Genomic DNA, 27,915 nt, shown 5'->3' with positions numbered 1-27,915 from the left:
GAGCATCAGCTGCATTCCGCTGGATTTCTGCTTGGCTTGCTGTCACTTAGTCAGGAACTCTCCCTCTCTCTCTCAAGATACTCTGCTTCTAAAGTGTAAACAGTTACTGCTAAAATATAGTACCCCTTTACAACGAGAACAACTCTGAGATGAGGGTTTTCCTCTCCCCATCTGCTCTGAAAAGTAATGCCCTGCTCGCAAAGAGAAGTATGGAATGAAGTGAAACCTGCTTAAGGCCCTTCTCTCGAGCTTGTTTGACTGGGGGAGCAGGGACTCAGCTGACCACTCATTTCAGGGTGAGTTGCCTTCCCAGTGAGGCGCCAGCCAGTCCTTCGGTGCTCTCTCTCCTCTCCGGTCAGTCTCCTTGTCTCAGTGAGCTAGCAGTGGGCTCTCTCGCGCGCGCTCCTTTCTCTCTCCTCTCCGTTGGTTGGTTTCTTTCTCCTGTTGCTCTCACACAGTGGTGCTTCAGTTTTAGCAGTGGAAAACAGGTATCCATTTTATTTTATTTTTTTTATTACCCAGAATAAAATGCTGATGAACTAAGCTCCACACAAGCTTAGCTCTTCTTCCTCAACCTGAAAGCAAGAAAGCAAAATGACAGTTGGGTTAGGGACCTCACTCTCAAGGCAAACACTGCGTTCGTGAACTTAAATCAGGGGTAATAAGCAGGTGCCTTACACTCTAATACTGTGACAGTCCCGTCACTCCGCCATGTTGATATGCACGTTCACCCTGGTAAGTAGAGTCCTGTGACAGCGCCACGTCAATCTGAGATTTAAACTCATCACCAAGGTAACTGTCCTGAAAATGAAAGTGTGTGTTAAGCCTCTAATGTTAACTCAGTATCAAGCTCAAGTGCTCCCTTACAAAGCAGAATACCTGGCAGCCGAGGTTAATTGTAAAGTCTGAGAGATTTTTGCTTGTTATTTGGTTTTGGGTTTTTTTTTTTAATTTACTACTCTTGCTGCAGAATCTCCACAAATACAAAGGCTTTGCGATAGCTGGCCGTTGAACACCCAAGCAGTTCAAAGTTAGGGCTTGAGCTGAAGTCTACACATGCAGCATCACTAAAAGTAAAATGCCCGAGTCCACCAAGTGGAGGAGTATGAAATGCTGTGTCCGAGTCACTGAAAATGGTTTTAGCTTTCATTTTCCTCAGTACTAGGAAACAAGGATGTGCATGCGCACAGTTCACTGACATAAAACCTGGGAAAAAGAGCAGACTGACTATACATCAAACTCTGCTTACCTGTGATAATTCTGGTTGGGAGAGCCCAGGCTGACTCATCTGTGATGGCTGACTCATGGAGATATACCCCTGAGTCAGTGGACCCTGGGAGAAAGGCTGGGACACCACATCTTGGCTCGCTTGACTATTTGGAAGATTTGACTGACTAGTTCCAGGAATCCCAAAACGATTTTTCTGGCGCCCACCGCGACCAGTCTTCCCCTTTGGCGCCCCACGTCCTGGAAAAGCATTTAACCCAACCGACAGTGAGAAGTCTTACACATGCAAACACATGGCAATTAACTGTTTCTATAAAGACTCGATTGCTCGCAAGAGGCAACGTTTTACGTGTACTCAAGGTAGCAAGTGCAGAGAAATCAAAAGGCAGAACCACCAGCGCAGACATGGCAAAGGGACACTCACTGGAGGCTGCAGGGCCGCTGTGTTTGTACTTCATACAACTCATTTATTACTGAAGCACATCATCTACTCTCACCAGCGCTGCTGCAGGAGTAGCAAACACTATTCTCCCATTTCAGACTTAAAATGTGGCTTTTGTACCACCCCTTGCCCCGTACCTGCGGCTGGTCCGTTAGCCTGGCCAAAGTATCCCGGTGGCGGCATCGGTGGCATCACAAGGTTGAACGGGATAGGAATGTTCATAGCAGTGACATGGCTGGGGCCAGCACTAATCATGCCGATCTGGTCGTGGGTTTGGAAGTACATGTTGGATGGGCGCCCTGGAGAGAGGAGGAAAAGCCACGATTTCAGACGTACCGAGTATTTAAAAATCAATTCCTATTCCTGCTTTTAACAGTAATGGGAAGACTTGTGAGCAGGATAAACCAGAAGTTGAAAGAACAAGCCTATCACTGCCCAGAACCATGAATACTTCCAGTTCACCGTTTATTCCTCACTTCAAAATTTCAGAGACCCATATAACACATGCTCATCCCTAGCCAGTTACTCTTCTACAGCCCCATCTGAGATTCCCGAAATGCTTACACACACGCTCCCTTCCCCCTCATTTTTTACTTGCTCTGCAGCCATCAAAGTTAGACCGGAGGGGCTTCTATATAGAGAGCAACGTCTCTGGATACTTAAGCGGTATCCAGGCACATCATGAACATTTCCAGTTCTTGAAGTCCAGATTTTTCTGTAATGCCTCTTCAAACACCTAGAAGTTTCAAGTGTCCAAGATACTATGCCCCAAGGACCGGGTGGGGAAAATAATAAATCTATGAAGGTGTTAATTTTGATAGGCTTCCTTTACCTTGACTGCTCCGGTCATAGACAGATCCTGGAATAATAGCCTCACGTGCATCGTACATGGCAGTTGTCATGAAACGGGCACCCTGGAAGCATTGTAGGCGTTAGACAAAGCCTTTGCATAGAAAACTTTGCACAGAAACTTCAGCGTAAGTTATTTTGGGTAAGAATCCAGCTGAACTCCACAGATGATGGATACTTTACAAGTGCTGAGGAAACCAACTAGTTCTAATACATGGAAAACATCCAATTATTATTTCAACTACATCACGAAAAAGAAAAGATTTTACAGGCAGCCTATCTCAAACTGTGAAAAGTTTGACAAATTTTCAGCCTTTGGAGGCTCTGATGATAGTTCTCTCTCGCTCTATTCCTACCACAGTCCTTTCGCGATGGCTGGCAAGCTTCCCCCCGTCCCTTTGAACAACTGCTTATGTTAAAGAACTAAGTATAACCCTCAACCTGAGGTTTTAATGTACAATGCTATGAAGTACACGCGCCTAATGAGCTTGCCACTTCTACACAAAACGGTTGCTTGATATTTCATTCACCTCAGAAGTTACCCCCTCATAAAATTCTGCAGTAAATAAAGACCAAAAAAGGCACCAAAAAGGCTTTTCTACAAATGTTCAACTTAAAAACAGTTGAAGCAGCAACTTACTTGGGTCACACTGCATTCACTAGGCAACAGAAATGGAAAGTTATGGGGGTGTGAAGGTATGTGGGTGACTGTTTATTCCATCCAATTGATCAATCAACCTCCAATTGCTTCATGCCACAAACATCCGAGACACAGGAGAGACCAACTTACTGGGTTGATGGTATTGACAAGTTTCCGGGGCTTGCTGAACTGCATAAGGCTTTCCCGGAGGTTATTCAGTGGTCCCTCCACCAGAACCTTCTGCTCCTTGTAGTAATTCAGCAGGTGATTCCAAAGTGGTTGTTTAGACAGCGCTTTTGGGTTGCCAACAATAATTACTCCATACCTGTACAACAGCAAACAGAGAAACTAAAATTACTTTTGACTAAAAATAAAGCCACGTTACATATTAATGGCAGAATAGCCTCAAAGTCAATCTCTTTTGCAGCAAATCAAGGCACCATGACAGCAGGTGTAGGAGACCCCGATGCAATTGTTTCGTTTACAGCAGATGATTTCTGTAGTATGACAAAACATTTGAAAGGAGATTGCTGCAGCCAGTTTCTCAATAATCACAAGCTTCCTTTGCAGGCTTGCCAAACACGTCCATGTACTCAACCAACCACACCGTACTGGTTTAAAGCTTGCAGAAACCAAGGAAGCCAACCAACGTAGCATGACTCCACATTACCTTTCTCAGTAATCAAACCCATTTTAAGAGGAGCAAAATGGTAAAAAATGGTTGCTGGAACAGATAAAGAAGCAGACGAAGGGAAGAACTCTGTCCTGCAAACAAAGGGGAACAACATGCTGGATTCTACAGACTACTGATGCCAAATGGTAACACTGATTAAGTTGAGACTGCTCTTGGTAAATTGTAGGGAATGTGGAAATCATTCAAGGCTCCTTTAAACCAGGTGTGGTGGAGAATGCGCCTGCTGCCCACAAAACACAGACCTTTTGTTTGTCAGACTCTATCACTGCTTTAGCAGACCAAATCAGGTCTCTAGAACAGCTAAAAATTTGCCCAATTTTACTTTACCTTGCTCTTGTAAGAGCTACATTAAGACGCCTGGGGTCATTCAGAAACCCTATCCCTTGGTGTTCATTGGCCCTCACACAAGAAAGGATAATAAAGTCCTTCTCTCGACCCTGGAAGGCATCCACACTTGCAATTTCCACTTCCTGAAACAGAGGAACACATGTAAATCACGGAAGCACAGGGCAAAACAGTTACGCTACCAACAGTCATTACAAAATGTGTTGGCCGTACACTAGGAGTTCCCATCATTTGCCAAAAATGTTATTTTTTGTAACGACGAATGATTTGGTAATTCCACTGGTCACTAAATAGTTTCCTAAAGGAGAACAGACAGTCTCAGTTTAGGACAAATTACTTTTATGTCCACTGCTTTATGGTCCTCATATTTCCCCCAGAACTGGCATTTGTGCTACGGAAAGCACCCCATTTCTAGGTACGCTGCCAAAGACTTCTGACTATTCCAAAGTCTTGTAGTAAGACAGCTCCAAATTAGCACTGCTGCTCCCAGCTACCAAGAAACCTGAATCAGAGACACAGATCATTCCTGGCAGAAATAAAAGTATTTCCACCAAGTTTTCCTTCAGTAAAAACACTGACCAAGTTTTCAATATTGCAAAACAGACTGCATTAAACATACAACCGCCTTGTTTGTAGCAACAGTTTTTGATGTTTGGTAGGGGAGTTCCACTGATGGGAGAACATATTCCCAAGCAAATAAACAGTATGACCATCAATTTATGGAGCTTGGTTTCCTGTATGTCTCTTAGCTTGATGCTTTTATCTAAGACACAAGCTGACTGAAGCTTTTCCACAGCTGAAGCTGTGACCCCTCCCTTCTGTGCCTCAGCGAGTCCTCAGAGGATGGACTCACTGAAGCCTTCCTTTCAACAGAGACCTTAACAGGGCTTTCTCCTTTATCTGACCAACTGCTCCCCTGACACTTACTGGCATTTGATACCTCCTAAACTCTTCTCCCTGGTCCATTTTAACCACAATCAACTAAAAACCTCAAAAAGTACTAAAAAATAAACAGGCTGACGCCTAAGAAGCCAGACTAAAAATGAAAATATTGTGAGGTTTCATAATATTGGACTTTTCTAGCTTCTCTGCACCCAAGTGTTCTCGTTTGCAATGACCCCGTACCTGGTAGAGCTTTGTATGCAAGGAGCCACTGAATTGCATGTACTGCACCAGATAGGATCGTTGACCTTCATAAGGAGTAATAATGCCGATCTGATCTGGTTTGGCACCAGCTTTCAATAGCTTTGTAGTTATCTTCTCCACATTGGCAGCTTCCGTCCTAGAAAGAGAGATTTGTTTATCCAAGGAGAATCAGGGCATTAGGTCTAACTGTTTTTTTTAGACCCACTAACTTGCAAAAACTTGAACATGTATACTGTGCTAGCCTTTTGACAAAAGGCTACTTCAAGAAAAAGATCAGTTTTACACTGCATTGCTCAAGCACCCTGATTAATTTGGCTTCAGCTTTGCAGGAACATTCATGACTATCACCTCTTGACTTAGGCCATACATAGATATTCTCAGCCAGAGGAATACAGGCAAAAGCCAGTATCTAAAAAAAGGTCTCTGACACAGAAATTTCTCCTTAATATATAACCTCCACCTTCTCAGAACTACAGAACTACACAAAATTCATTGTGGCTATTGTTCTGAAATGGAACTACTTAGTAGAGTTAAATGTACACGTGTACTTTGAATGCGATCATTAAAAATGCTCCAGCCTGCTGTGCAAACAGATCCTTCAGTTGCTTTATCTTAAAGTTTTAAATATAGAATGTTTTTAATGCCAATCTCCCTGTCAGCCAACTATTGTGCCATTTGTTTGTGCACAATCTGGCCTGCTGCATTCAGCAGTCTTGCACATGCTGTTCATGAAACAGAGAGATTAAAAATATCACAGCAGATATTTTTCATAAGTTGGTCTGGTTTCCCTTTCAGGCACATGAACAAATGCACACAGCCAAGAGGAGCAACATGTTTCAAGCTCAGTCTTTGAAAAATAAGTTCCAGCGTGCAGAAAAAATGGAATGAAGAAAGAAAATTAAATTCCCGTCCCTTTCACACCCCCGCCAAAATCCAAGACTTAGGACTCTGCTTCAGGAGCTACTGGAATTTTGGCTTCGAAATGGGACTTGATCAGCATTTCCTCCTGCAACGGCAGTCAGTTTACTTGCTGGCCCAAATTAATCCCACATATTAGGCGCTTAATTGTCTCACGCTCCTTATGCTACCGGTGAAGGAGAAAACACACCTCCGCAGAACAATTCAAACCCACTTAAGATCTGAACTGCTCCCACTGGAGATGCCTTTTTCTCTTCATTTACTGTAAAGGGAGCCTGGGGCAAACCAACTCCAAAAGGCGGCTCAGCCTGCACTATCCTTGATAGCAGCTTTTATTAAAAAAAGCACACAAGCAATTGCAATCATAGCTGTTAATAGGAAACAGCATTTTATTAATTTAGGAGTAGTGCAGAACATACGAATTGATAGCACTGAAGTATTGTATCCCAGCACACAATACATTTGAGGTCTGTGGGCTGGCTCATTTGAGGTATAGATACCACCTTCACAGAAACAGAAGGTAACTCTTCTTCAAAAACACAGGCGTGCCTTTAGCTGTTACACCTTTATTCACACACCATGGCACACACAAGTTATGGTGAATACAGAATACTATGAGTTTTGCTGCAAAGATTCTGAAGGATAGAGAAATGCTTAGATACGTGGTTTGCAGTGAGAAGCGTGTATTACACTTTCCCTTGACTTCATTAATTGTGACTGTCTCCAACGGATGTCACTGGATTTTTAAATACATTCATTTAACATTCTCCCTTACATTTGAGATACTTAAAAATACTTCGTCCCAGTGTAAGTTTGTATCTCAGTGTTGAATTTTGTTTACCTGTTCAAGTAAGAGGTGCCTGAGCTGGCAATTTCTTCCTGTCCTTGTGTAACATAGAAAAACATTGGCTTATCTGGCTGTGGCCACTGGAAATCAAAACCTTTTTTCACACGGTCCGCTGAAGAGCACAAAAACAGCAAGTAAAAAAAGTTAGCACTGCTTTACTAGCAAGAACACCCATTTTCATATCAAAGCACCTCAAGGACTCAAAACTCTTAAGTGCACTCTTTTTAAGCAAATGTATTAAAAACTCATCTGGATTAAAGAATCCTTCCCTTTGATCCTTAATGAATGGAAAAGCAAGTAATTTGCAGAAGTACTAGTCTTGCTTACCTGCAGTAACACCATTCTGGAGTGAACCCTCATAGAAGATATTGGATGGAAAAGCACTGAGTGCAGGATGCATGCGATACTGCACTTGCAGGCGAATCGGACGAATCCCCAGCACCACCAACCTCTCAAAGAGAGACTGAGACAGGCCAGCCTTCGCGGCTTTTTTACACATCACTACAGGACCAAGCTGGCAGTGGTCACCTACAAGAATAAGCTGTGGAAAAGAAAGTTTGATCTCGGTTGGCATTTTCTGAAACTTGCCCAACAGCTAGAAACGACAGCAATATCCTACTGCAAAATATATTTAGGCACTATTCAGTCTGATTCATTATAAGCTTCAGGCTTTAATCTAAGGCTTACAAACCTTTAGTGTCAACTAGCTATTCAGCTGATCATTTTTGAATAAAATCTTATTCAGTCTCCAGATTGTTCCAACAGGACCAACATGTTCTAGACGGAGATTATACCATGGAAACAGAAAACCAACAGGGCTAACACAAAATAAAGTCATTTAGATCTATATTATGGAAGCGCCTTCCATGACCAGAAAGGATTTTGCATCCCTACATGCCTACACTGTGAATGTTACTGCTTGATGCTACTTCCACTATTTATAAACTCTAATTTTCTTTAATGAAATCCAATGGGTCCTACCTGTTTTGCTCCCAGGACAACTGGCACCATGCACTCTGGCTCAGTGGCCTGTGTGCTTTCATCAATCAGAATGGAGCGGAACTGCATTTTTGCAAGTCTTGGATCACCAGCTCCCACACATGTGCAACAGATCACATCTGCATTCTGAGACAGAAACACAACTGAAATTAATCAAATAGAAAATCAACAGACAATACTTCTACATGGAAGAGTATTCAATACCTTTCCAGGAATGCCCCCAAAAGTAAAATTGCCTCTGCAATTGAGGCAAATTGCAAGCCTCAAGTGGCAGAAAGCAGATATTGAAGCTGCTAGAACCAGTGGAACCTTACCATAAGTAATTCACGCTCTGCTGTTCGTTTCAGTGCACGGTAACGTTTCTCATCAGCAGATGACAGTTCTCCAGTTTCATCTTTAAGCTGCTGCAGTTTCTGAAGCTCTGGCATGCTGCAAAAAAAGGAATTTTGCTTTATGGCCTAACTAAAAACTTGGTAGGATTACAGCAGAACTAATTTGTAAAAGTAAACATGACACATCTATAGAACCAAAAAAGTTACCACATCAAGCAAATACACATTGTCATCGTTACACAGTTAATCATTTGTGTCCATCACAACACTTAAGTTGTGGGGTTTTTTTTTTTTTTCCTCTGCCCCCCTCAACCATTTCTTACCTATCCATGTTTCTGATCTGGTTATGCAATGCCAAGAAGGATACAGGAGAGTCAATTGCCTCACGACTTTTAGCACACAGACGAACCACTTTCAGTCCAGTTTGATGGATCTTCTCAGTCAACTGATCTACAGCTATATTACTTGGAGCACAGACTAACACAGGCCTTAAAAAAATTAAGCAAAAAAGTAAGTCTCAATGAGCTGTAAACTTTTTTCCACTAGACTTGTAATAAAATCATGTGTTACAACACATGTCCCCTAAAAATACACTGGGGAAGAATTTTTTTCTTAAATAGGCACAAGTCTTCCCAGAAAAATATACTTTTAGAAAACCTTTTTAGTTCAATCATACAAGGTTCTTTAATTTTTAAAATCAAGTTGATTCTTTGGCCATTAATAAAGTAACCTCATACGTAAAGATTTAGAGAGAACAGTTCTTACCCATTGCCCTGTCTAGCCAGATGATAGACGATTGTGGCTGATGTCACTGTTTTTCCAGTACCAGGGGGACCCTGAATAAGGCTCAGAGGACGCTGCAGGACAGTCTTCACAGCATAAACCTGTAAAAAAAAAAAGTTATTGCTATTCAGCATTCAATGTGCAGGAAGTTACAAAGCTGTTCAACCTCTATTCATAAATCCTTTATCGTATTCTTTGCGTGTAGCAAAAAGGAGATGAGGTTACCTGAGAATGGTTGAGATCAGGAAGTCCTTGTGCTGTAAAGCGCTTTGGCAACTGGCATTTAATAATTACATCTTCTACCTCATGACCTAACAGTTTGTGATAGATGTACCCAGACACTGAAGTCTCATCCACAGCAAATGTTTTTAAAGCGCTCTGCATTCTGAAATGAGGGAAGGACAGAAAAAAAATAATTAAGTATTACCTCAAATACGGCTCTCCACAAGTGTCCTACACAAAGGTTAATCAGACATCAGGCACAAATTAAAGTATACCTTGGGAAAAGAGAACAATGTAGAACACTTACCAACAGGATTAAGAGATAAAAATTAGACTGAGAACACAGATCTTGTTTTCCCCCATGCAAATACCACAGAGTATTATAACCACAAAAAAATACATAGAGAAACACCAGCTTTGACAGAATCTGCAATAGTAATTTTAGGTGCAAGATTTGAAGAAAATTTCTGCTTGGTATATCTCTTTCAGAATAATAAACAAACTCCTATCTTACAAAATGCAGTACAGACATGTCTGAAGCCTACTGATCCCATGGCTGATTCCAATGCCTTGAAATTTCAGCTAATTAAAACAATTCAAAGTTTAGGAAGACAAACTAAAATCAGAGCGCACTTCATGATGTCAGGAAGCTGAACTGCAAAACAGTTTTTCTTCTTACATTCCAAGTATTACTAAACAAACGGTAGAATTCCCCCCTTTGGTTTACGCATTACCTTGATGCATTTGCAACAAATCTTAAGAGCACCTTCAAAATGAGAAAAATTGGCAGTTTGATGGCATTCAGATTAATTCCATTTCTAATAAAACTGAGGCCTGTTGCTCTGTGAAGCCAATGTCATGTGTTCATGGACTTGAAACATTCAGCATAATCAGATTTCTGATTGCTAGTGCCATGAAACAATGGCATGTTCAGAAATTCCCACTGAAGGTGAAGGAAAAAATATGCACCAACTGCACCCATTATCTCTGAAGTGCTCTCTCAGTACCTGTCAAACGAAGTAGACTTCCATACAAAATCCACTTGGAAGTTATGAGTAACTTCCACGGGCGCTCCAACGCTGCTCCTCAGCTCAATGGCTATCTCATCACCATAATCTGTAGAACCTCGTTAAGTAGTAATCTGTAGCAAAATTTTGAATTTTATTTTCCCCAATTTTGATTTTTTAGCAGATCCCCATGACAAATTAAAATGATCTCAAAATTACTTGTATACACATTTACTCATTTGTCAGATTTCAACCTCCAATTAAGCCTTCCTGAAGGCTCACCAAGTAAAGGATACTATCAGGAACTTTGATAACATGACCAATTCCTTTCCATAAAGGGGCCAGGTCTCCTTTATACCTCAAGCAGATCTCATCTCCTTGCATAAGACGCATATCTACAAAGGAAGGAAGGAAAAAATGCTCTCAGAATATTCAAAGAACAACCATCTCCCAACACAAAAAAAACCTTACAGTACTATCCTGTATGCCAGGCCAGATGACCACAGTTCTTTAAACATTGGTATTATTCACCGGGCATAAAAAAACAACCCAGCAAAAACATACAATCAAGCTGTCATTACCTGAATCAGTCTTTGGCAAAGTGAAATAAGCAATTCTTTTCTTGTTCAAGCCCAGGTCCCATCTGACCGTGATGTTATCTTGGGTCTAACGGTAAAGAAAAGGCATCTATTACATTCTTAAAGAGCTGTTTGCCAGCTACCAGAGTCCTCACTGTCCTATACTTCAAAATAGCACAGAAACACCAAATTTGCTGTTCCAATGTCACAGTATAGAGTGACAAGTATCTGTATTTATTCTTACGGACTGAGTTAACACCATCTGCAGAAGATAATTCTGTTCAAGAGAGTTAGTTAATGAGAAACAAAGTTTTAATCACCACCCGTGTTATTCTCTCCCCCCCACTTTTAAGGTATTAAGTGATTACATAACCTCACATAATTCAAGTTTGACTGGAAACTCTGACTGACAAAGGTAACTGCAGGTTATACGGATAACAACATAAAAGAAGGTGGCCAAGTTACAGTTCTACGACAGAATGCAGTTCTTGGAAAGATAAACTTTGAACACAGAGACAGATGTTCAAGTGTTTCAAGCTCGTTTTTTAAAACCTCAGTTTGAGGATTTTTCTTTCCTCTTCCTGCTATCATACATCACCATTACTACTGTAATTACTGTGATGTAATAGTACTGTAATGAAGACATTTGTTTCACTTGAGCATTCCTGCTATGCTGTTAACAGTGACTATGTGTTTGATATCAGAGAACTGGTCAGAAGCCCCCTCAAGCAGGCATATTTCAAGCATATTACCTGAGACTCCTTGAGTTTCTTGTCATAGTCTGCCTCAAGCTTGACTAGAGGACCAAATATATTTTGGTATTGATAAGCATCTTCATATCTAAGCAGGACATGCTGTGGTTCTTCATCAACACCTGGCTTTTCTAAGTCCTCAAGGGTTGCAGAGGGATTTTCCTAGAATTTAAAGCACAAACATTTTGTTTCAAAGTTTTAAGCACAAACAAGTGACAATCTCTCCCTGTGCAACAGGGCTGACAGTACTGTGTTTTGCTACTACAGGAAGTTATATCAAAGTTTAACAACCTGTTAAAACTACACCCAGACATTATATGTCATGCTCAGTCACATACAGTCAGGTTTGTCACGCATTAAAGGATGTACAGATGTATTGGGTTTGCATGGCAAGGTTTTAGTAGCTGCAGGATTGCAGGGGTGGCTTCTGTGAGAAGCTGCTAGAAGCTTCTCCTATGTCCAACAGGGCCAAGACCAGCCAGACCAAGATGGCATCCAAGATGGACCCACCACTGGTCAAGGCCAAGCCCATCAGCAACAGTGGTAGCGCCTCTGGGATCAAACATAGTTAAGAAGGGGAAAAAAAAAACAGTACAGTAATCGCAGCTGGAGAGAGGAGTGAGAATGTGAGAGAAACAACTCCACAGACACCAAGGCTGGCAAAGAAGGAAGGGCAGGAGGGGCTCCAGGTGCCGGAGCAGAGGTTCCCTGGCAGCCCGGGGGGAAGCCCACAGTGAGGCCAGCTGTGCCCCTGCAGCCATGGAGCTCCACGCTGGAGATCTCCACCTGCACCCAGGGAGGGCCCCACGCTGGAGCAGGGAGATGCCCGAAGGAGGCTGTGACCCCATAGGAGGCCTGCGCTGGAGCAGGCTCCCAGCAGCACTTGTGACCCCACAGGGGACCCAGGCTGGAGCAGTCTGTTCCTGAAGGACAGCACCCCATGGAAGGGACCCAGGCTGGAGCAGCTCATGAAGAACTGCAGCCCGTGGGAAGGACTCATGTTGGAGAAGTCCATGGAGGACTGTTTGTCATGGGAGGGACCCCATGCTGGAGCAGGGGAAGAGTGTGAGGAGTCCTCCCCCAGAGGAGGAAGGAGCAACAGAGAACGTGTGATGACTTGACTGCAACCCCCATTCCCCATCCCGCTGCGCCACTCAGGAGGAAGATGTAGAGAAAAATCAGGACCAAAGTTGAGCCTGGGAAGAAAGGAGGTGTGAGGGGAAGGTGTTTTAAGATTTGGCTTTAATTCCCATTACGCTACTCTGATTTGATTGGTAATAAATTAAATTCATTTCCTCAAGTCGAGCCTGTTTTGCCCACAACAGTAATCACTGAATGCTCTCTCCCTGTCCTTATCTTGACCCACAAATTTTTTGTTATACTTTTTCTCCCCTGTCCAGCTGAGAAGGGGAGTGATAGAGTGAGTTTGGTGGGCACTTAGCAACCAGCCAGGGTCAACTCACCACAACAGAAAAGCCTCTCAATAAGCAATAACTGAATACCAATCATGGACTTACAGTTCCCTACTCAGCTAGTCATCACATAAAACAGAAACAAGTGAAAGACTTGACATGGGGAAGGAAAGTTGCTTTTTCAGATTGCCTGACAGTGCAGCTTGAAGAGACCTAAGGAACCTAAGGATGAAACTTTCCTACATTGATAAATGATCTCCTGAACCCTTTGATCAATTCCCAGTTGCACTGCTTGTCAAATCTGCAGGATTTAAACCTCATGTGATTTAAGTATGTTCCCTGTCTTATACAGTTGCTAAAACAGTCTTGTCCCTCCTTCATAAAGCACAAAATTAGCACTTGGTAAAATATAACTGGTATTTGAAAAGCAGCACATACCTTCCAAAGTTCTTCCAGTTTGTTAATCTGTTGAGCTGTAATCTGACGTGCTCTCAACTGTTCCTGTTCAGATGGAATCTTTACCAGCCATGAAAGGAAACAGCGATCTTGGATAAGAGGCTGCCACTGTGAACTGTCCCAATTAATATCCTTTAAACTGCTCTGACTGGCACATGGCTGCCTGCACAACCAAAATATTGAAAAAATTATTAAATTAGACAAGTGTAAGAAAAGGACTACTGTGCAAAGTGTAAAAATTGTTTTAAGAGCATGATAAACCTATTCAAGTATCTCAGTGAAAAGAAAAAAACCAGAACAACCCTAACCTGATGGGCCAACGCATTTTTTTAGTTCCTGTATTTACTATTTCAACACTGGGAAGGCTTGGTATCGTAAGTAGTATTTCTTGGGTGTTTCTAGAACTGAAAACTTCAGCATATAAAATATTAAATATGACACTCACCTTTGAAAGTGGTTACAGTCCATTAAGATTATGCACACACATAATATATCAGAAAACACTTGGGATTACTTCCCATCTGTTGTTTACACAAATAGGACAACTCATTCTGTAGAAACACACCTTCTACTGTCAAATACATGGTAAGCAACAGCTTTTTAATAAAAAAATAAACACAATTACAAAATCATGACTTCTCATAGATCTTGGAGAACAACTTCCGATTTACTGTCATCTTCAAACAATTCTTTGTAATTACTTTGTATTACTGTGTAATTGAGTCACTACTCCAGTAGGGCTCCAGAGTAATTTCCTGAACTGATCTGTTACTCTTCTAAAGCTGAAAATCACAGTTTAACAAAAGGAAAAAACATCTTTCATCATTAAGGACTGCTTCATTTGGGAGAAATACTTTTCTATTGAACTAAGACATTTGCCCAGCGCAACAGAACGTTCCTTTATTGCATTATCTACTTGTATACAATTCATGAAGTCTATACGATCATCTAAAGGAAAACTGTGGCAAATTAGAGTATAAAATATATTTTGGTACAAAATGAAAGCAAGTATTGCCCTTTAGAAATAAGGTTATGCATAGACTTGACACAGACATGCCAATAAAGGCATTCTCTCACCTGCACAGCAAAACCACCACAGAGTCTGCCTTAGCTGGAATAAAGCCAAGGAGAAACACATTACGACATCCACAGTTATAACATTCCAAGACAGTCTCTCCTAGAGGTCCATCTTTATGAAGAGTCACCTCTTTGCACTTTGCTCTCACAAGATGATTAACAATGTGGCTGAAACCAGAGAAGACATACATTTATATGAAATTAATAGGAAAATCAGATTTAGTCCTAACTTGATGTATCAACTTGGTTATTAAAAGACACAAACAAAATTATTTACACTGTGCAGACATTGGTAAGGTCTTGCTCTTTTCATCCAAGCAGAGATACTGCTAACAGTTCCAATAGTTTTAGTGCATGAATGCTAGAATAGATGAATGTGAAAAAAATTCTTTTTGTGTTACTGGTAATTGAAAGAAGTTTCCCAAAGCTCCACAGGTCAAGAGCTTCAGTTCTACTGTGCTTTGCAGGAACAAAGGATGGGGGAAGAAGCAGCAAGCTCACTTCACAGAAGCAATTCAAGTTTTGTCGAGATCGAAGTCTAAGTTGGTAACAGCGGAAAAGCTAAAGAGGACATGGGAGGTTCACATTTAAGTCACTGGACTGCAACTATCACCAAGAATCTAAGTCACAGCCATCATACCGCTTCGAAACAAACCCACTCTAAAACAAGATTGTCATTATTATTTCCATCATATGACTGTTTACCTGCCAGATGTATTTCCACGCCCATTACAGAACCACTTTTTGCTGGTGTTACAGTAAACCACACAAGCAGGGTCATGGATACCACAGTAACTGGAATTAAAAATGAAAAAACAAGAAGTGATTGGGTACTTGCTTATAGGAAAATTCAAATACAAGATTTAAACTACCTAGCAGTGCACAAAAATAAGGGGAAGTAAAAACTGGGGAACGCTACTGTTGAAGGCAAACACGAGCTAAGCGTCTGTTCTGAGTCACAAGCATTTTAACACCACCCACCATTACCAACCCTCAGCTGGCTTAGCCTTCTGTTCCTCAAGGAAAGGCAAAGACCTACTGGACATGGCAGCTCGAAGTGTACACAAGAGCTCACCAGAGGGCACCATCTTCCTATCAGTACATGCCTGTCTCCAAGGAAGTTGCTCTCAAATTCCAAAAATCCTCTAAGCATACACCTTTCACTCACACAAAGAGCTCCTGCTCTCTGGAAATAAGCCCGCGGCAAAGATTATGTCTCACCTGCACGCATGCACAGGAAGATCCTTTGTGTAATAGGTATCTTCTTCATCTTCCTCAAAATTCAATTCTGCCAGAAGCTGGCTGGTTTTAGCCACGTTATCATCCACAGCTCCATTCTGCAGAATGCCATCAGGTCCATTAACCTGAAATACAAGCTCAGTGCTTAAATTATACAATCAAAATAGACTCCAAAACAAAGCCAAGAACAGTAATTCCTACTCCTGAAAGCAAAAACTTGTGTTTAAGTTCAGAAAAACTCAAAAGGAAAGGAAAATGCTGGTAAGAGCTGAAACACATACCAGTTATACAATCAATACTTGCTTTTTATTTTACAGGATTATTTAAACTCCCACTGATGAGTAGAAAAAAGTTAACAAAAGGAAACTGCTTTTCTGCAGATTACATTTTTCCATACAGTCTTACACAACATAGAAAATTCCATTTAAACAATTCTAGCAGTATCAAACATTGTTTTTTCATCCCTCATTTTACTCCAGGAATCTACCTGAAAATGGGATCCTTATTGTATAGGACTTTCCCCACCTATTTCTTCTGTTCTCTAACCATCAAATTAATGTTCCCCCTGACAAGATATCAGAAGAATGACTGCTTGACACTTGGCCAATAGAGAGCAGGTAATCAAGAAACCTGTTCTCATGTAAGTTTGGGTGTTTTTTTAAATTGAAATAGTGGGAGAAATAACAGAAACTGGTTTTCAGCAGGGTGGTTAATTCTGCAGGCAGTACCACTTGTTCAACCATATTACATACCGAATTAAACAAACATACTTGCAAAACACATCAGGTATAACAGTCACTATTGTGTTACTTTAAACTTGTTTTAGCTACAACATGATTTCACTTTAAAAATGAGGCCCCTCTACAAGTTACCCAAGAAAACCACAAAAGTCCATGAAAACAAGTAACACAGCCCAAGTTTTCAGAGCAACACACTTCAGAGATCAAGTGTGCTACCACAGCACACACAAAATAGGTGTGCTCTTTCCATGGACAACACACCCACTAACTGCCAGAACCATGAAGTTCCGCAACATTTGGTGCTGCGTCAGCAACTTTTACACACCAAGTCTTACTGATGTTAAAAATCACGCCTTCCTGGCAATACTGAATACCATGCGTTCATCACCAGGAAGGAGCATCAAGAAGTGTGATGTCACAAATCAGATTTCGGCAGGGCCAGAGCAGCCGCTGCTCCTTGGGCCTCGGAGGTGTTCTGGTTTAATTCAGCTGCATCTCTACAGACTAACAGCCATGCTAGGGATCTTCGGCACCTTACCACGATGCTGTCAAGAACCCCCAAGATGGACACCCCCCCCCCCCCCGATTTTGTTCACTCAGTTGATTCTTTGACCTCTTTAGCCAGATCTCTGCAAAATCTCAGAGGAGATAAGCATACCATAACTCAGACTTGTTAACTCTGAGTGGGAAAAGGTGGGAGAGGGACCACCACAATGACTGCAATGATTTGCACAATATCAACAAAACATTTGGGATGAGTGCTGTGAAAGCAAAATCATCAGGCGGATTAAAACCCTCAATTGTTACTTAAGCTCTTGGGTTAGACAAGGTAAGATAAATATTTACTTCTGAACATTTTAACTAGCTAATAAATGGGAGCATGAGAACCACCCAAGGCCTTTGTCTATCAATACACTGTTTTAATAACTCTTGCACTTATACATTTCATGCAATTTATCTGGTATCTGTAACTTAATTCTCTGACAAGAGACGAGAAAGCTGTCCACAGTGAGAACACGAAATCTTTATTAAAAGAAATTTAATAAAAATACTTCCTGTAGCATTTTAAAGCTACAAGTTATAAGCAAATCAAAACAAGCTTACTTCTCTGAAAGTCTCATTTACATTCCACACAAGCCAGTTTCAGTATTGCACATTAAAATTTAACAGTCAATTGCAAGAGTTACTTTAAAAATAAGTGTGAGCCACTTCATGTTTGCCCTCAGCAGTAAGGAACTGGACTTAATGGCACAAGCTTTATTTCATTATCTTCAAATGAAATGCAGCGCATTTGCAAAACACAGTCTAAATGGTATGACTTTTCATTGATGTTACCTCCAAGTACTGGCTTTTAATAGAAAGATCAGCTGAGAGGAACCGTCGGCATAGACTGTGCAAAAGCAGCAGAGGGAAAAAGGAGAAAAACCAAAGAAACTGCAGTAGCATGCAACAACCCATTAGCATGATGAACCCAGATCCGATCAGCTCACTGTGTAATAGCATCTGAACAGATGTTTGAAGACAAATATCCATTCTAAATAGACAGTGCCATTTTACAAAACACGAAGATAACTTATTAACTGATCACGGAACAGGTGGAATTCCAAAGCCTTAAGTTAATCTGAATTTCCTAGAAGCACGAATGGCAGGCATTCACAGATGCATTTCTATCAGTCTATTCCAAAGAGCCATAATACATTATTATACACATCAGTTGTCAAGTTTAATCATTTTCTTGGGTGCTCATAAAAAAATTGGATTATTGAACGGTAATAAAAGTGTAAAGCTTTTTTTAAGGCAGAAAACCAAGAAACCACAACAACTGCAAGCTCTTCTTTGTACTTCTGCACCAGGTGACTGTGTTAGTTACACCCCCGGGAGCTCTTACCCTTTCAGAGAGTTAGGCAGGAATGATGTCACCTGTTACTATGAAAATCCAGCAGCGAGTACTAGGCCTTGGCAGGCACACAATGAGGAAGTGACTCAACTATTGTTCTAAACCCTACTGTGATGTTAGCCTATGTGCATATTATTAAAAATCTGGCACCATCAACTGTTGTATAAGGGAGGGGGGGATTCTCTATTTTAAAAGCATTGACTGAAACTTCTGGCACAGCAAGTTCAGCAGCTACAGCAATCTGAACACTTAGTGCTCTGAAACTGTCACCAAGGCACTAGTCCCTCCCTCGCTCCTTCTCAGGCCTCTAAAATACTGGTCAAGTGACACCAGTGAAGGTCCAGGGAACTGAGCTAGAGAGTAATAAATCAGATGATGTAATTTACACAGTGGCTTCTACTGATCGTGCGAGTCCCCAAATCAGTGGTAACAGAATATTACCATCTCCATTTCTCACGGTGCTTCTGGCTAACATACCCCACCCACGTCAGTAGCTGATCCGCAGGTGAATGCAGCTATATCCACTAAATGTAGTTCTACTTTAAAGTGGTTCATTTCAAGCTGTAACAAGAAAAATAATTGCAGTTAAGTAGGTATTTTGCTAGAAAAGTACTTCTTGTTACAAGACTGCAGTCCAATCAATCGTGGCAATGCACTTCAACCCTGCACAGTAACTGCAGGGCAGCCAGTCACACTGTCCCGATGCAGGTAATTTTTCCCCTTACTCTTTATAAAAAAAATACACACTTTTGGACTTGCCTGGGTAACCCAACTATTTGTTGTTTGTAGAGTCTTTACAGTAAAGCTATTTACTGTACCTTATTATGATCTCTTAGACTTATTTGTTCTCCCTTTCAAAATAAGGAAGGGGATATTACTGAGAACATTCACCCCCACAACACCTCCAAAGCAGTGCGAAGTAAACTGTATTTCCAGATGGGGTCCTGAGCAACAAGGAGTAAAACATTTTGTTAAGACAAAAAGCCTTTGTTAGAACTGGAAATGAAATCCAGCCCCCATAGTCTAGACCAAAAAATCTAATAGCTGACCCAGCCTCCTTCAGCCACTCAAACAGCTTAGCTAACACATTAACACCATGTGCCTTGTCCATCACAGACTCGTTGAGCATGTGACTGCTTCCTAGCATCATAACTAAGGCCTTGCCTGGAAGAGTGAAAAAATAAGGCAGAAATCAGAATTTATCTTAAACTATTTGAAAAATCGATTCCTATGTTTGATTTTAATTATATGCAAACAATGAAAATACAGTTTTCTGAAGACAAAACGGTAGACATTGCTTCTGCACTACTAACCTCTTCCTATCTTTTGTCAGTTGGACACTAATCAATTGTAGCAACATCCTCTTAAACTATTAAATATACGTTCAGAAAGGAAGCTCTTATAGACCACCTAAATCAATCACATTTTCTTAAGAAATTAGGTGCTCTGTATTGCTCAACTAGTCTTTTTCAACACTAGGACACTAAAAAGATACCAGAATATAGAACAGCAGAGTAAAAGCATATACCTCCTGTGTTTCTCAGCTTCAAATAGAGATTTATTCATGCAGCTTTAATTATAATGACAGTGACATTTAATTAAGTAAAATGTATGAGATCAATCTGGGGGCCTTAAAAGTTACTATTTAGTATGTCCCCTGCCAAAAGACATAACAACTTTAAATTATTTGTTGAAGGCAGCAAAATTTTCCCAAAGAATCTTTAAAAAACACATAATTTCTGATCTTATCACTCATCAGACCGTTGAAACGTACAAGTTCAAACAGATCCAGGGATCTGGGTTTTGCTGCACTTCAGCTCAGGAGGACACTATACTTACTACACTTGGGAGAGTTCTTGCTGCAATAGGTCTGTTCCCTCCTCCCACCCTCCCAAAAATCTACATTTCTAGAGTCAAAACAAGGATCAGGGTGACCTCGAGTCTGCGGAAACATCATAAATGCACTCGGTTTAAAAAAATAAAAACAACCCTTTCTTCTTGCCAAGACAGTTGGTTATAGAGATACTAGTACCTGAATGTGCTCTCCAGATATTTTTTGTTCTTTTTACTTCAAAAGATTGTCAAACATGTTTAGACAAAAAAAGACAAATTAATCCTCTCGTCTGGTCTTTTAGCTTATGAGGCTTATTTTGAGGTGGTTTTTCTTCTTTTGGACACATATTCTCTACTGTGAGTTCTGGAATGATCACAACCCATTAAAGCTTTTTAAAAAAACTAAGATTTTATTAATACTGCCTTTTTAATAAATTAACATACTGTCTTATTGTACACAGACATGATTTTACTCCTACTACTTAACAATTCTGATATCTCAGTACTCAACCTGTATAAAGTCTACCAAACTCAAATTCAAAAGCTGTAAGCAAACAGAAAATAAACAAACAGCCCATGGGGTCACCTGTCAAATTTTGTCTTACAAACACCCTAACCTGGAGCAAGTCACCGCACAGCAGCTGTGCCCAGGCTGTATGCTGAGCACTTTGAAGCACAAAAAAGTCATTCAATTCGTCCTGGGATAAACCCAATACGGCTAGGACCCAGTAATACCACCTTCTGTCCTGCACTGCACACCTGTAGATTCTCAGTGCCTGGAGATGTTGGCCTATTTTCAGTTTGCTCACTTCTGTTTCCACAGTTCTATCATTTACAGACCCGGACACATCAGGTTTTGCAAGTAAAAAAATCAAGCCCACTCAAACTATGTTTCGTTCAGGATTAAAAACTTACCTAAAGCATTTCAACTCCTCTTTAAACTCATCCTTTAAAACATGGATAATGTACAAACATTTATTTGTTAATAATGGGACTACACGAATATTTACCTAGATGTAATGAAACTTGGCAGAATATTCCATGATCTTTAAATAGTTCGACTTTTTAAAAAACATGGAAGAGTTCTTCAGGCTTGGTGGTGTTTTTTTTTTACTACAGATGCAGTCAAGATGTAGCACAGTGACAGGCAGTATCCTCCATTTGCAGCACTTTTCACTTGTGAGCATATAACCCTAGTTCCCTCTTTTCTTTCACTTTTGTGAATTGTTAAATAAATACAATTTAATTGTCATTTATGTACCAACAACCAACAAACTACATAAAAAAAAAGAAATCACCTGTTTTTAAGTTATGAGTTAAGCTCTCAACTTAAATCTTGGGCCGTATCGACTGTCACTCCCACGCAAACTCAAAACAAACCGGCCTAGCAACCGTGCAGCAGAAAAGATGGCAAAGGAGGATAAAAATAGTCATAAAAAATTAAAAGCATATTTTGCTTTTAGTCATAGGAAGAAATTAAAAGAAGTAGCGCTGAATTTCCTCAGTATCCAACTTTTGATAACCAAATACCACCCACAGCCATATTTGTTTAAAAGAGGAAAAGAACCAGAAGTGACATCCAGAAGCATTTCTGATGCCCCACATCAACACTGCATCGAAAAGCCAGACAACTGTCACGATACACAGCCGCGGAGTCGGCCGGCTTTAGCAGCAGACAACCTGCATCAAGTTTTTCTCCTCGGCGCGCCCTCTCCGTGCTGCCAGGGCAGGAGCAGAGCGCCTGGCTGCCCGGCCGTCCCCCGCTACAGGGCCGCGGTGTGCCGGCAGCGGGCGGCCCCACTCCGGAGCCGGCAGCCTCCCCTCCACGGGGCAACCGAACGGGCCACACTCGGCTTCCACTTCCCCGTCCGGCGCCTGCCGGGGGCAGAGCGCCCAACCCCGCAGCCCGCCCAGGGCTTCCCCTCGCCGGCCCCACGGCCGCGCCCGCCCGCCCCTTCCGGACCCCCCCCCGGTGGCGGAGGCGCCCTGACCCCCCCCCCAACACACACCCCGCCTCCGGCCGCGGACTCACCTGTGTTTCGATCGGTCCTGGCGGCCCCTGACCCGCTCCGGGAGGCCCTTGGCCCTGTCCCGGCCCCGCCTGCCCGGGCCCGGGCGGGGTTTGGGTCTGGCTGGGGAGAGTGAAGTCGGTGAACTCGAACTCGGAGCCCTGCGTGTCGGCGCCGAGCAGCTCGGCCTCCTCGGTGTCCAGGAAGGTGAGGGTCTGCGAGCTGGGGCCGTACGCCTCCACGCTCATGGCGGCGGCGGCGAGGAGAAGCGGCTCTTCCTCCCCCCACCACCACCTCGCCCGAGCCGGCCGGGCCTCACCTCAGGGAGCCCGGGCGCCGCGCTACGCGAGCGGCAGGATCCGCCGCCCGCACCAGGCCGCGCGCGCGAGCCGGCCACCAACGAGCCCGCTGCCGCCCCGCTCGGGCGGTCTCACGCGGCCGGAACCAACGGTGGAGGGAGGCGGCCGAGGCGGCGGGCGGGCGCCGCTGCAGAAGCGAGCCCCGAGGCGCTGCGAGCGGAACCTTCCGGCCGCTGCTGCTGCTGCCGCCGCCGCCGCGCGCCAGGCCAGGAGCAGTGACGCGGAGCGCACGGAGGACGACGACGCCAGCACGCCCCGTACGCGTGGGAGGGGTGACGTAGCACGCACACACCTGGGGAGGGCAGGCGAAGGGGAGGAGCTCTGGCGGAAGGCGCGAAGGGGTTCGCGCCGCGCCGCGCGGGGGAGGTGCCGCGAGCCACCTGGAGGGCGGGGCGGGGAGGGGGTCGCTGTCATAAGCGCTCCCGCCGCTCCGGCACCCCCTCGTGGGGAGGGGCGGAGCCTGCCTCTGAGTGACAGCTCTGCCAGCCAATACATCCTCGAGATAAGGAGGAAGGGCGGGCTGTGGAAGCGGTGGCGGGCAGTGGTGGCTGTTCGGCCCTGAGGTGGCGGTTGGCGCTTGTGGTGGCGAAGGGCCCTGGGGTGTTGGAGGGAGGGCAGGGGCGGCAGTGCTTGTCGACCTTGTGGAGGCTGTGGTGGTGGGCTCTGTGGCGCTGCAGTAGTGGATGGGCCCTGTGGGGGCTGCAGCCCCTGTGGTGGTGGTGGGAGCCCTGTGACGGTACCAGGTTCGTGTGAGGGGAGGTGAGGTGAGGTGAGGTGAGGAGGTTCGTGTGAGGTGGCGGTTGCCCCGGTGGAGGCAACATGAAGCCCTTTATCCCTTTGTGCCTGCTGTGAGCCTGGAGCTGCAGCTGCCTCATGTGCCTGTTTGAGATAAGTGTTTAGGGTCTGGGCTAAGAGAGACATAGCCTGGGTAAGGGAGTTAGGCAGGGGCTCTGAGTGTTTTGGGACAGACATGGTAATTAAGAAGGATCTGGTATTATAGTAATACCTGCTCTAACTGTAATACCTATTATATCTGTAATACCTAATGTAACAGTGTGACAGTCAGAAAGCTGAGTTGCTGTGAGGTGAGGGTAGTGGAGTTGTCCACGGAGATTCTTCAGGGTCAAGGAAGATGAATGACTGAGTTGTTTAGAGAAGGTGAGTAGCACATGTTTCTACCCATAAACAAACAAAGTTTTGCGTTTAGGTGCCCTCATTCAACATCCTTTTATTAACACAAAACAAATCTCTTTTAAGGTAACTTCTGTGTGTTGTGAAAAACATTCATATGAAAAGCTAGCTATTCAGTCCCTCTTCCCTACTAAAGCCTTCAGCTATAAGATGCAAATATGTGTCTTCTTTTATAAGTAACTTTAATTTTATTCTTGCTTTTTGTGTAGGATAAAGCCTGCAACTGAAACAGCATGTACTAGATTTGCAGCTGTTAGGCTGAAAAGATCTAGATGAAGATCAAAAATCATCCTTGTCCTAGGACTATTGTGCACCAAATACAGGAGGGGAGAGAACGAGTAGAGAGAATACAGGAGTCGCCACTTCTGCATACAGACTGTTTGAATTAACCTTTAGCTTTAAGCCCCTGTGAAGGAATGGACTGTACCAATAGTTTATCATGCTATAATATCATATATACATAATTTAGCATTCAGATTAAAGTAGGTTAATCCAACAAAACACTAAAATCAAAAGGCAGAATAGTAAATTGACTGTTGAATGTCATATCAGTTTAACCACAGCTACAGTTAGAGCTACAGTTTAACATGGTGACATCAAGACAAGTCATGAACATAAGTTCATCAGCGTTACAAGACAGTTCAAATATTGAGACTCTTGATTCCTAAAGGTGAAACGCAACTGAATTAAAACCCACTGAAAGTTTGGTTGGAAGGCATCCATGGATGAGCTAAACTGGTGCTTTCTTAAAACGAACCAGAAATTAACTGTTTTGTAGTTCAGAGAAAAGCAGAAAAACACTGAGACAGTATGAAATCCTAGGAGGATGAAAGAGAAATCGAAGAAGAAATTTATAAAACCAGGTAGGCTGCTTGGTACAAGCACTTATTTATTAATAAACAGGACGTACTTGCAACATTTGGCCGGTTTACAGAATCCTCAAAAGTTTTGGAAACCGATCAAAGTTTTGATGCGCTGCTGTTTTTTTTTCCCTGTCCCCTCCACAATACAGAAAATAAGAATGCTTGTAAAGAGAAGTTGTTTGGAAAACTCGCTGAAAATTGCAGGTCCTTAGCTCTCTATGCCATCAGAAGGTAAATTTGGCTTCTGATCTGGAGGCGCCAACGACCGTTGGCCGTGTTCGCTGACAAGATGGTGCTGCTGTCTGAGGTGCTGAAGCTGGAGGGCTGTGAGGAGATCCCCCACCACATACCGATGTTCTCTCCCCTGTCTCGCAAGGCAAAAGTAAAACCAGAGCAAGTTGGGTGTGGAAAGCCAGCAGTTCACTTGATATATTTTGACAAGGGATCAAACTGTCAATTAGTTGTGGTCACCCTGCTCCTGGTTACTGTTTGAAAAGGGAGACTCTGATTAGTCTTTATAACGATATAGAGGCATGGCTTGTGAACAAGGTGCATTTGAATTTCATGACATTATTGTTTAATTGTAGTTCACTGCATGCTGGAAACTCTGTGGACTACTTTGGTACTTTTAAAAGTAAACATGGAGGCACATATGCAGGCTACACTACAAAGCTCCTAGACAATATTCTTTGTGTAAGCCATGTTTTGTGAAAGTTTTCTATTTTAAATCTGGGCTAATGCAGAGAAAAGGCACTCTGACTCATTGGTCTTTACTGTCATGCATCCAATATGAAATTTAAAAAGGTAACACTTCAGAAAACTGGAACACAGTCTCTGAAAATGTTGCTGCTTTACCATTTTTATGCATGTTTAGAAGCTAGAATTCACAGGACATACTTAGGCGTAAGAAGCTATCTGAGAGAACAACTGTGGGTGATTTTAGTTTTAAAAAGGATGCTTTCTGCTTGGTTCCATGCGCTAAACAGTTTAAGGTGATTATCTTGAAGAGGTGATAATAAAGGTTCCTGATGATTGTAAGTGTAAAACAGCAGTTTAGGTGTTGGTAGAAATAACACAGTCCTGACTCAAAATAATTGGCTTTGCCAGAGGACTTTCCTTGAAACTGATTTCAATTCTGAGACACACTAGCACTGGGATTTGATAACATCTTCCACTCAGGACTGCACAAGAGAGGGCTGAAAACAAGCTGTTATGAAAAGGAATGAAGTGATTGGTCTCTGCAAACTCCAAGCCATGGAGATAGTGCTAGAAAGTGTCATCATGACGTGAGGGATTCAGAGCCAATCAAACCGAGTGTGAGGAATCTTTGCAAAACTGCTACTTCAAATGAGAGGGTTGGATAAAAAAAAAAAAAAAAAAGTGTATTTTTATCCTGGGATAAAACAATTCAGGTTAGGGGAAAATTAGTATGAAGTGGAGATCAGATGTTCTTGACAAAGGATGCTTAAGGAGTGCTCACACATTACACATCTGATGATGGTGTGTCTATATAATAAGTACTGTGGTTAGCAATACATTAACATGTTACAGAGTAATAAATGCAATCAAATTTATTATGCATATTTAATCACTTCCTCATCTGCTCTGTCACTTCACATCTCTAGTTCTTTTATGTTTAATATTCAGGTAGCTCATATTGTTTTTAAAGTTCTTCATTATCTGCCTCTCTCTGTTTTTTCCTTTTGCTTGCCTCTTCCCTAAAACAAATCTTCAGATGAAAATTCCATATAATTTTACCTAGTTTACCTAGCCTGAGTACTAATAAATGGAAGAGCAAAGAATACCTGTTACTGTTTTTAAAAAGAAAAAGTATTCCCCTCTATACTGACAAAACTTCAATAAAAGACATCTTTTAATTAAAAAAATGCACCAAAAACACAGCGACAAAGCAAACATTTTTGAAGGCTATGAATTAGGTATTCCATTGCAGATGTTACAATTCTTTTCAGTTGCCACAAGAGGGACATAGAAGGAAAGCTAATGCAGCGCTGGGGGGAAAAAAAATCAAAAGAACAGTTGACGCAGGTTCATAGCAACATACATTTTCCTTTTGTTTAGGAAGATCTTCTGGGGTCATAACATTTCTATAGCTTCTTTCATCCCATATAATCTTTAAAAAGCTTTATAGACCTTAGAAAAAGTGATAATAAGCATTAATAGCTAAAATGGATCTTTTCCCAGAACTTCATAATCTTTCCTCAGCTTTTTCCTATTGGAATGCCTGTAGTAATGTCGGGACAGGGAGCGGTTGGGCTGGCTGTATTTTTGTTCCATCTCTAGCTATTGGATCAACAAATATTGCAGCATTTTGTAGGCATGTGGAGAAGAAGGTTATGGAGCTATTTTTGTTTTTTTCTATTTAATTTTTCCAAATTAATGGCTGATGATGCAAATGGCGTAAGACTGGAGCTCATATAAAGGCCTTGATGAAACAAGAGGACCATAAAATCCCCTTAAGTAAATATCGAAGGGTTTATTGGGCTCTTGTGGAATTAAAAAGCACAGTCCTAATACGCACAAGATTGCAAGTAATGCAGCATGTGTGTTTAAGTTTATGCAGTCTATTAATCCCTAATGTCAGTAAAGCCTTACTTCCAGCGGTGGTGAGACAGAGGCATCACTAGCTGGGCATGCTGCTTTATGGAATCTGAACAATTATACTGGGAGAAAGGGCTGTTCTGAGTAAGGTGGGGAAAAAAACTTTTTTTTTTTAAATTATAACTTTGTGGACTTCAGTTTTAATGCTTACACTTATGTGACAGGTATTTTAACATTGCATTAAAAGGTTTCTGTCAAGTGGTTTTAGATGGAATGGACATTTTTATAAAGCCCTTTAATGCACAGAATGTTTTCACAAGCTAAAAGCATATCAGGAAAGTATTATTGTGTAAATTTAAGAATTTCTCTAAGGTGCCAGAAATCTGAGTGCAACAGTAAATGCAACCCAGCTTTGATTTCAGGAGTACAAGTAATGTAGTACAGAAAAACCACAGAAAAGGACTGTTACTCATTTTCAGGGGAATCTCAATGCTTTTAT

The 27,915-nt window shown here is 42.2% G+C and overlaps 1 protein-coding gene across 2 annotated transcripts; it reads right to left on the bottom strand.

Moving 5' to 3' along the window:
* Nucleotides 1–681: 681 nt before the first annotated feature.
* Nucleotides 682–22,692, bottom strand: UPF1 (UPF1 RNA helicase and ATPase; the record flags this gene model as incomplete). Of its 2 annotated transcripts, none has more annotated exons than XM_082010861.1 (23): nt 682–801; nt 1,250–1,467; nt 1,807–1,968; nt 2,502–2,583; nt 3,309–3,483; nt 4,180–4,322; nt 5,323–5,479; nt 7,103–7,220; nt 7,436–7,649; nt 8,090–8,233; nt 8,422–8,536; nt 8,763–8,927; nt 9,205–9,323; nt 9,448–9,607; nt 10,452–10,560; nt 10,748–10,871; nt 11,016–11,117; nt 11,782–11,943; nt 13,632–13,812; nt 14,727–14,894; nt 15,432–15,521; nt 15,948–16,090; nt 22,468–22,692. In XM_082010861.1, the coding sequence occupies 23 exons, from the start codon at nt 22,690–22,692 to the stop codon at nt 682–684; spliced, it is 3,396 nt and encodes a 1,131-aa protein (XP_081866987.1). The 2 variants fall into 2 exon arrangements, with proteins under 2 accessions (XP_081866987.1, XP_081866988.1); XM_082010862.1 differs by having other exon boundaries at nt 10,748–10,846; nt 11,033–11,117.
* Nucleotides 22,693–27,915: the final 5,223 nt, after the last annotated feature.

The sequence above is a fragment of the Phaethon aethereus genome (assembly GCF_964289735.1).
Source record: "Phaethon aethereus genome assembly, chromosome: 26".
Classification (NCBI taxonomy): Eukaryota; Metazoa; Chordata; class Aves; order Phaethontiformes; family Phaethontidae; genus Phaethon; species Phaethon aethereus.
Note: the sequence above shows the minus strand (reverse complement) of the source record. Positions and strands in the feature narration are given on the sequence as shown.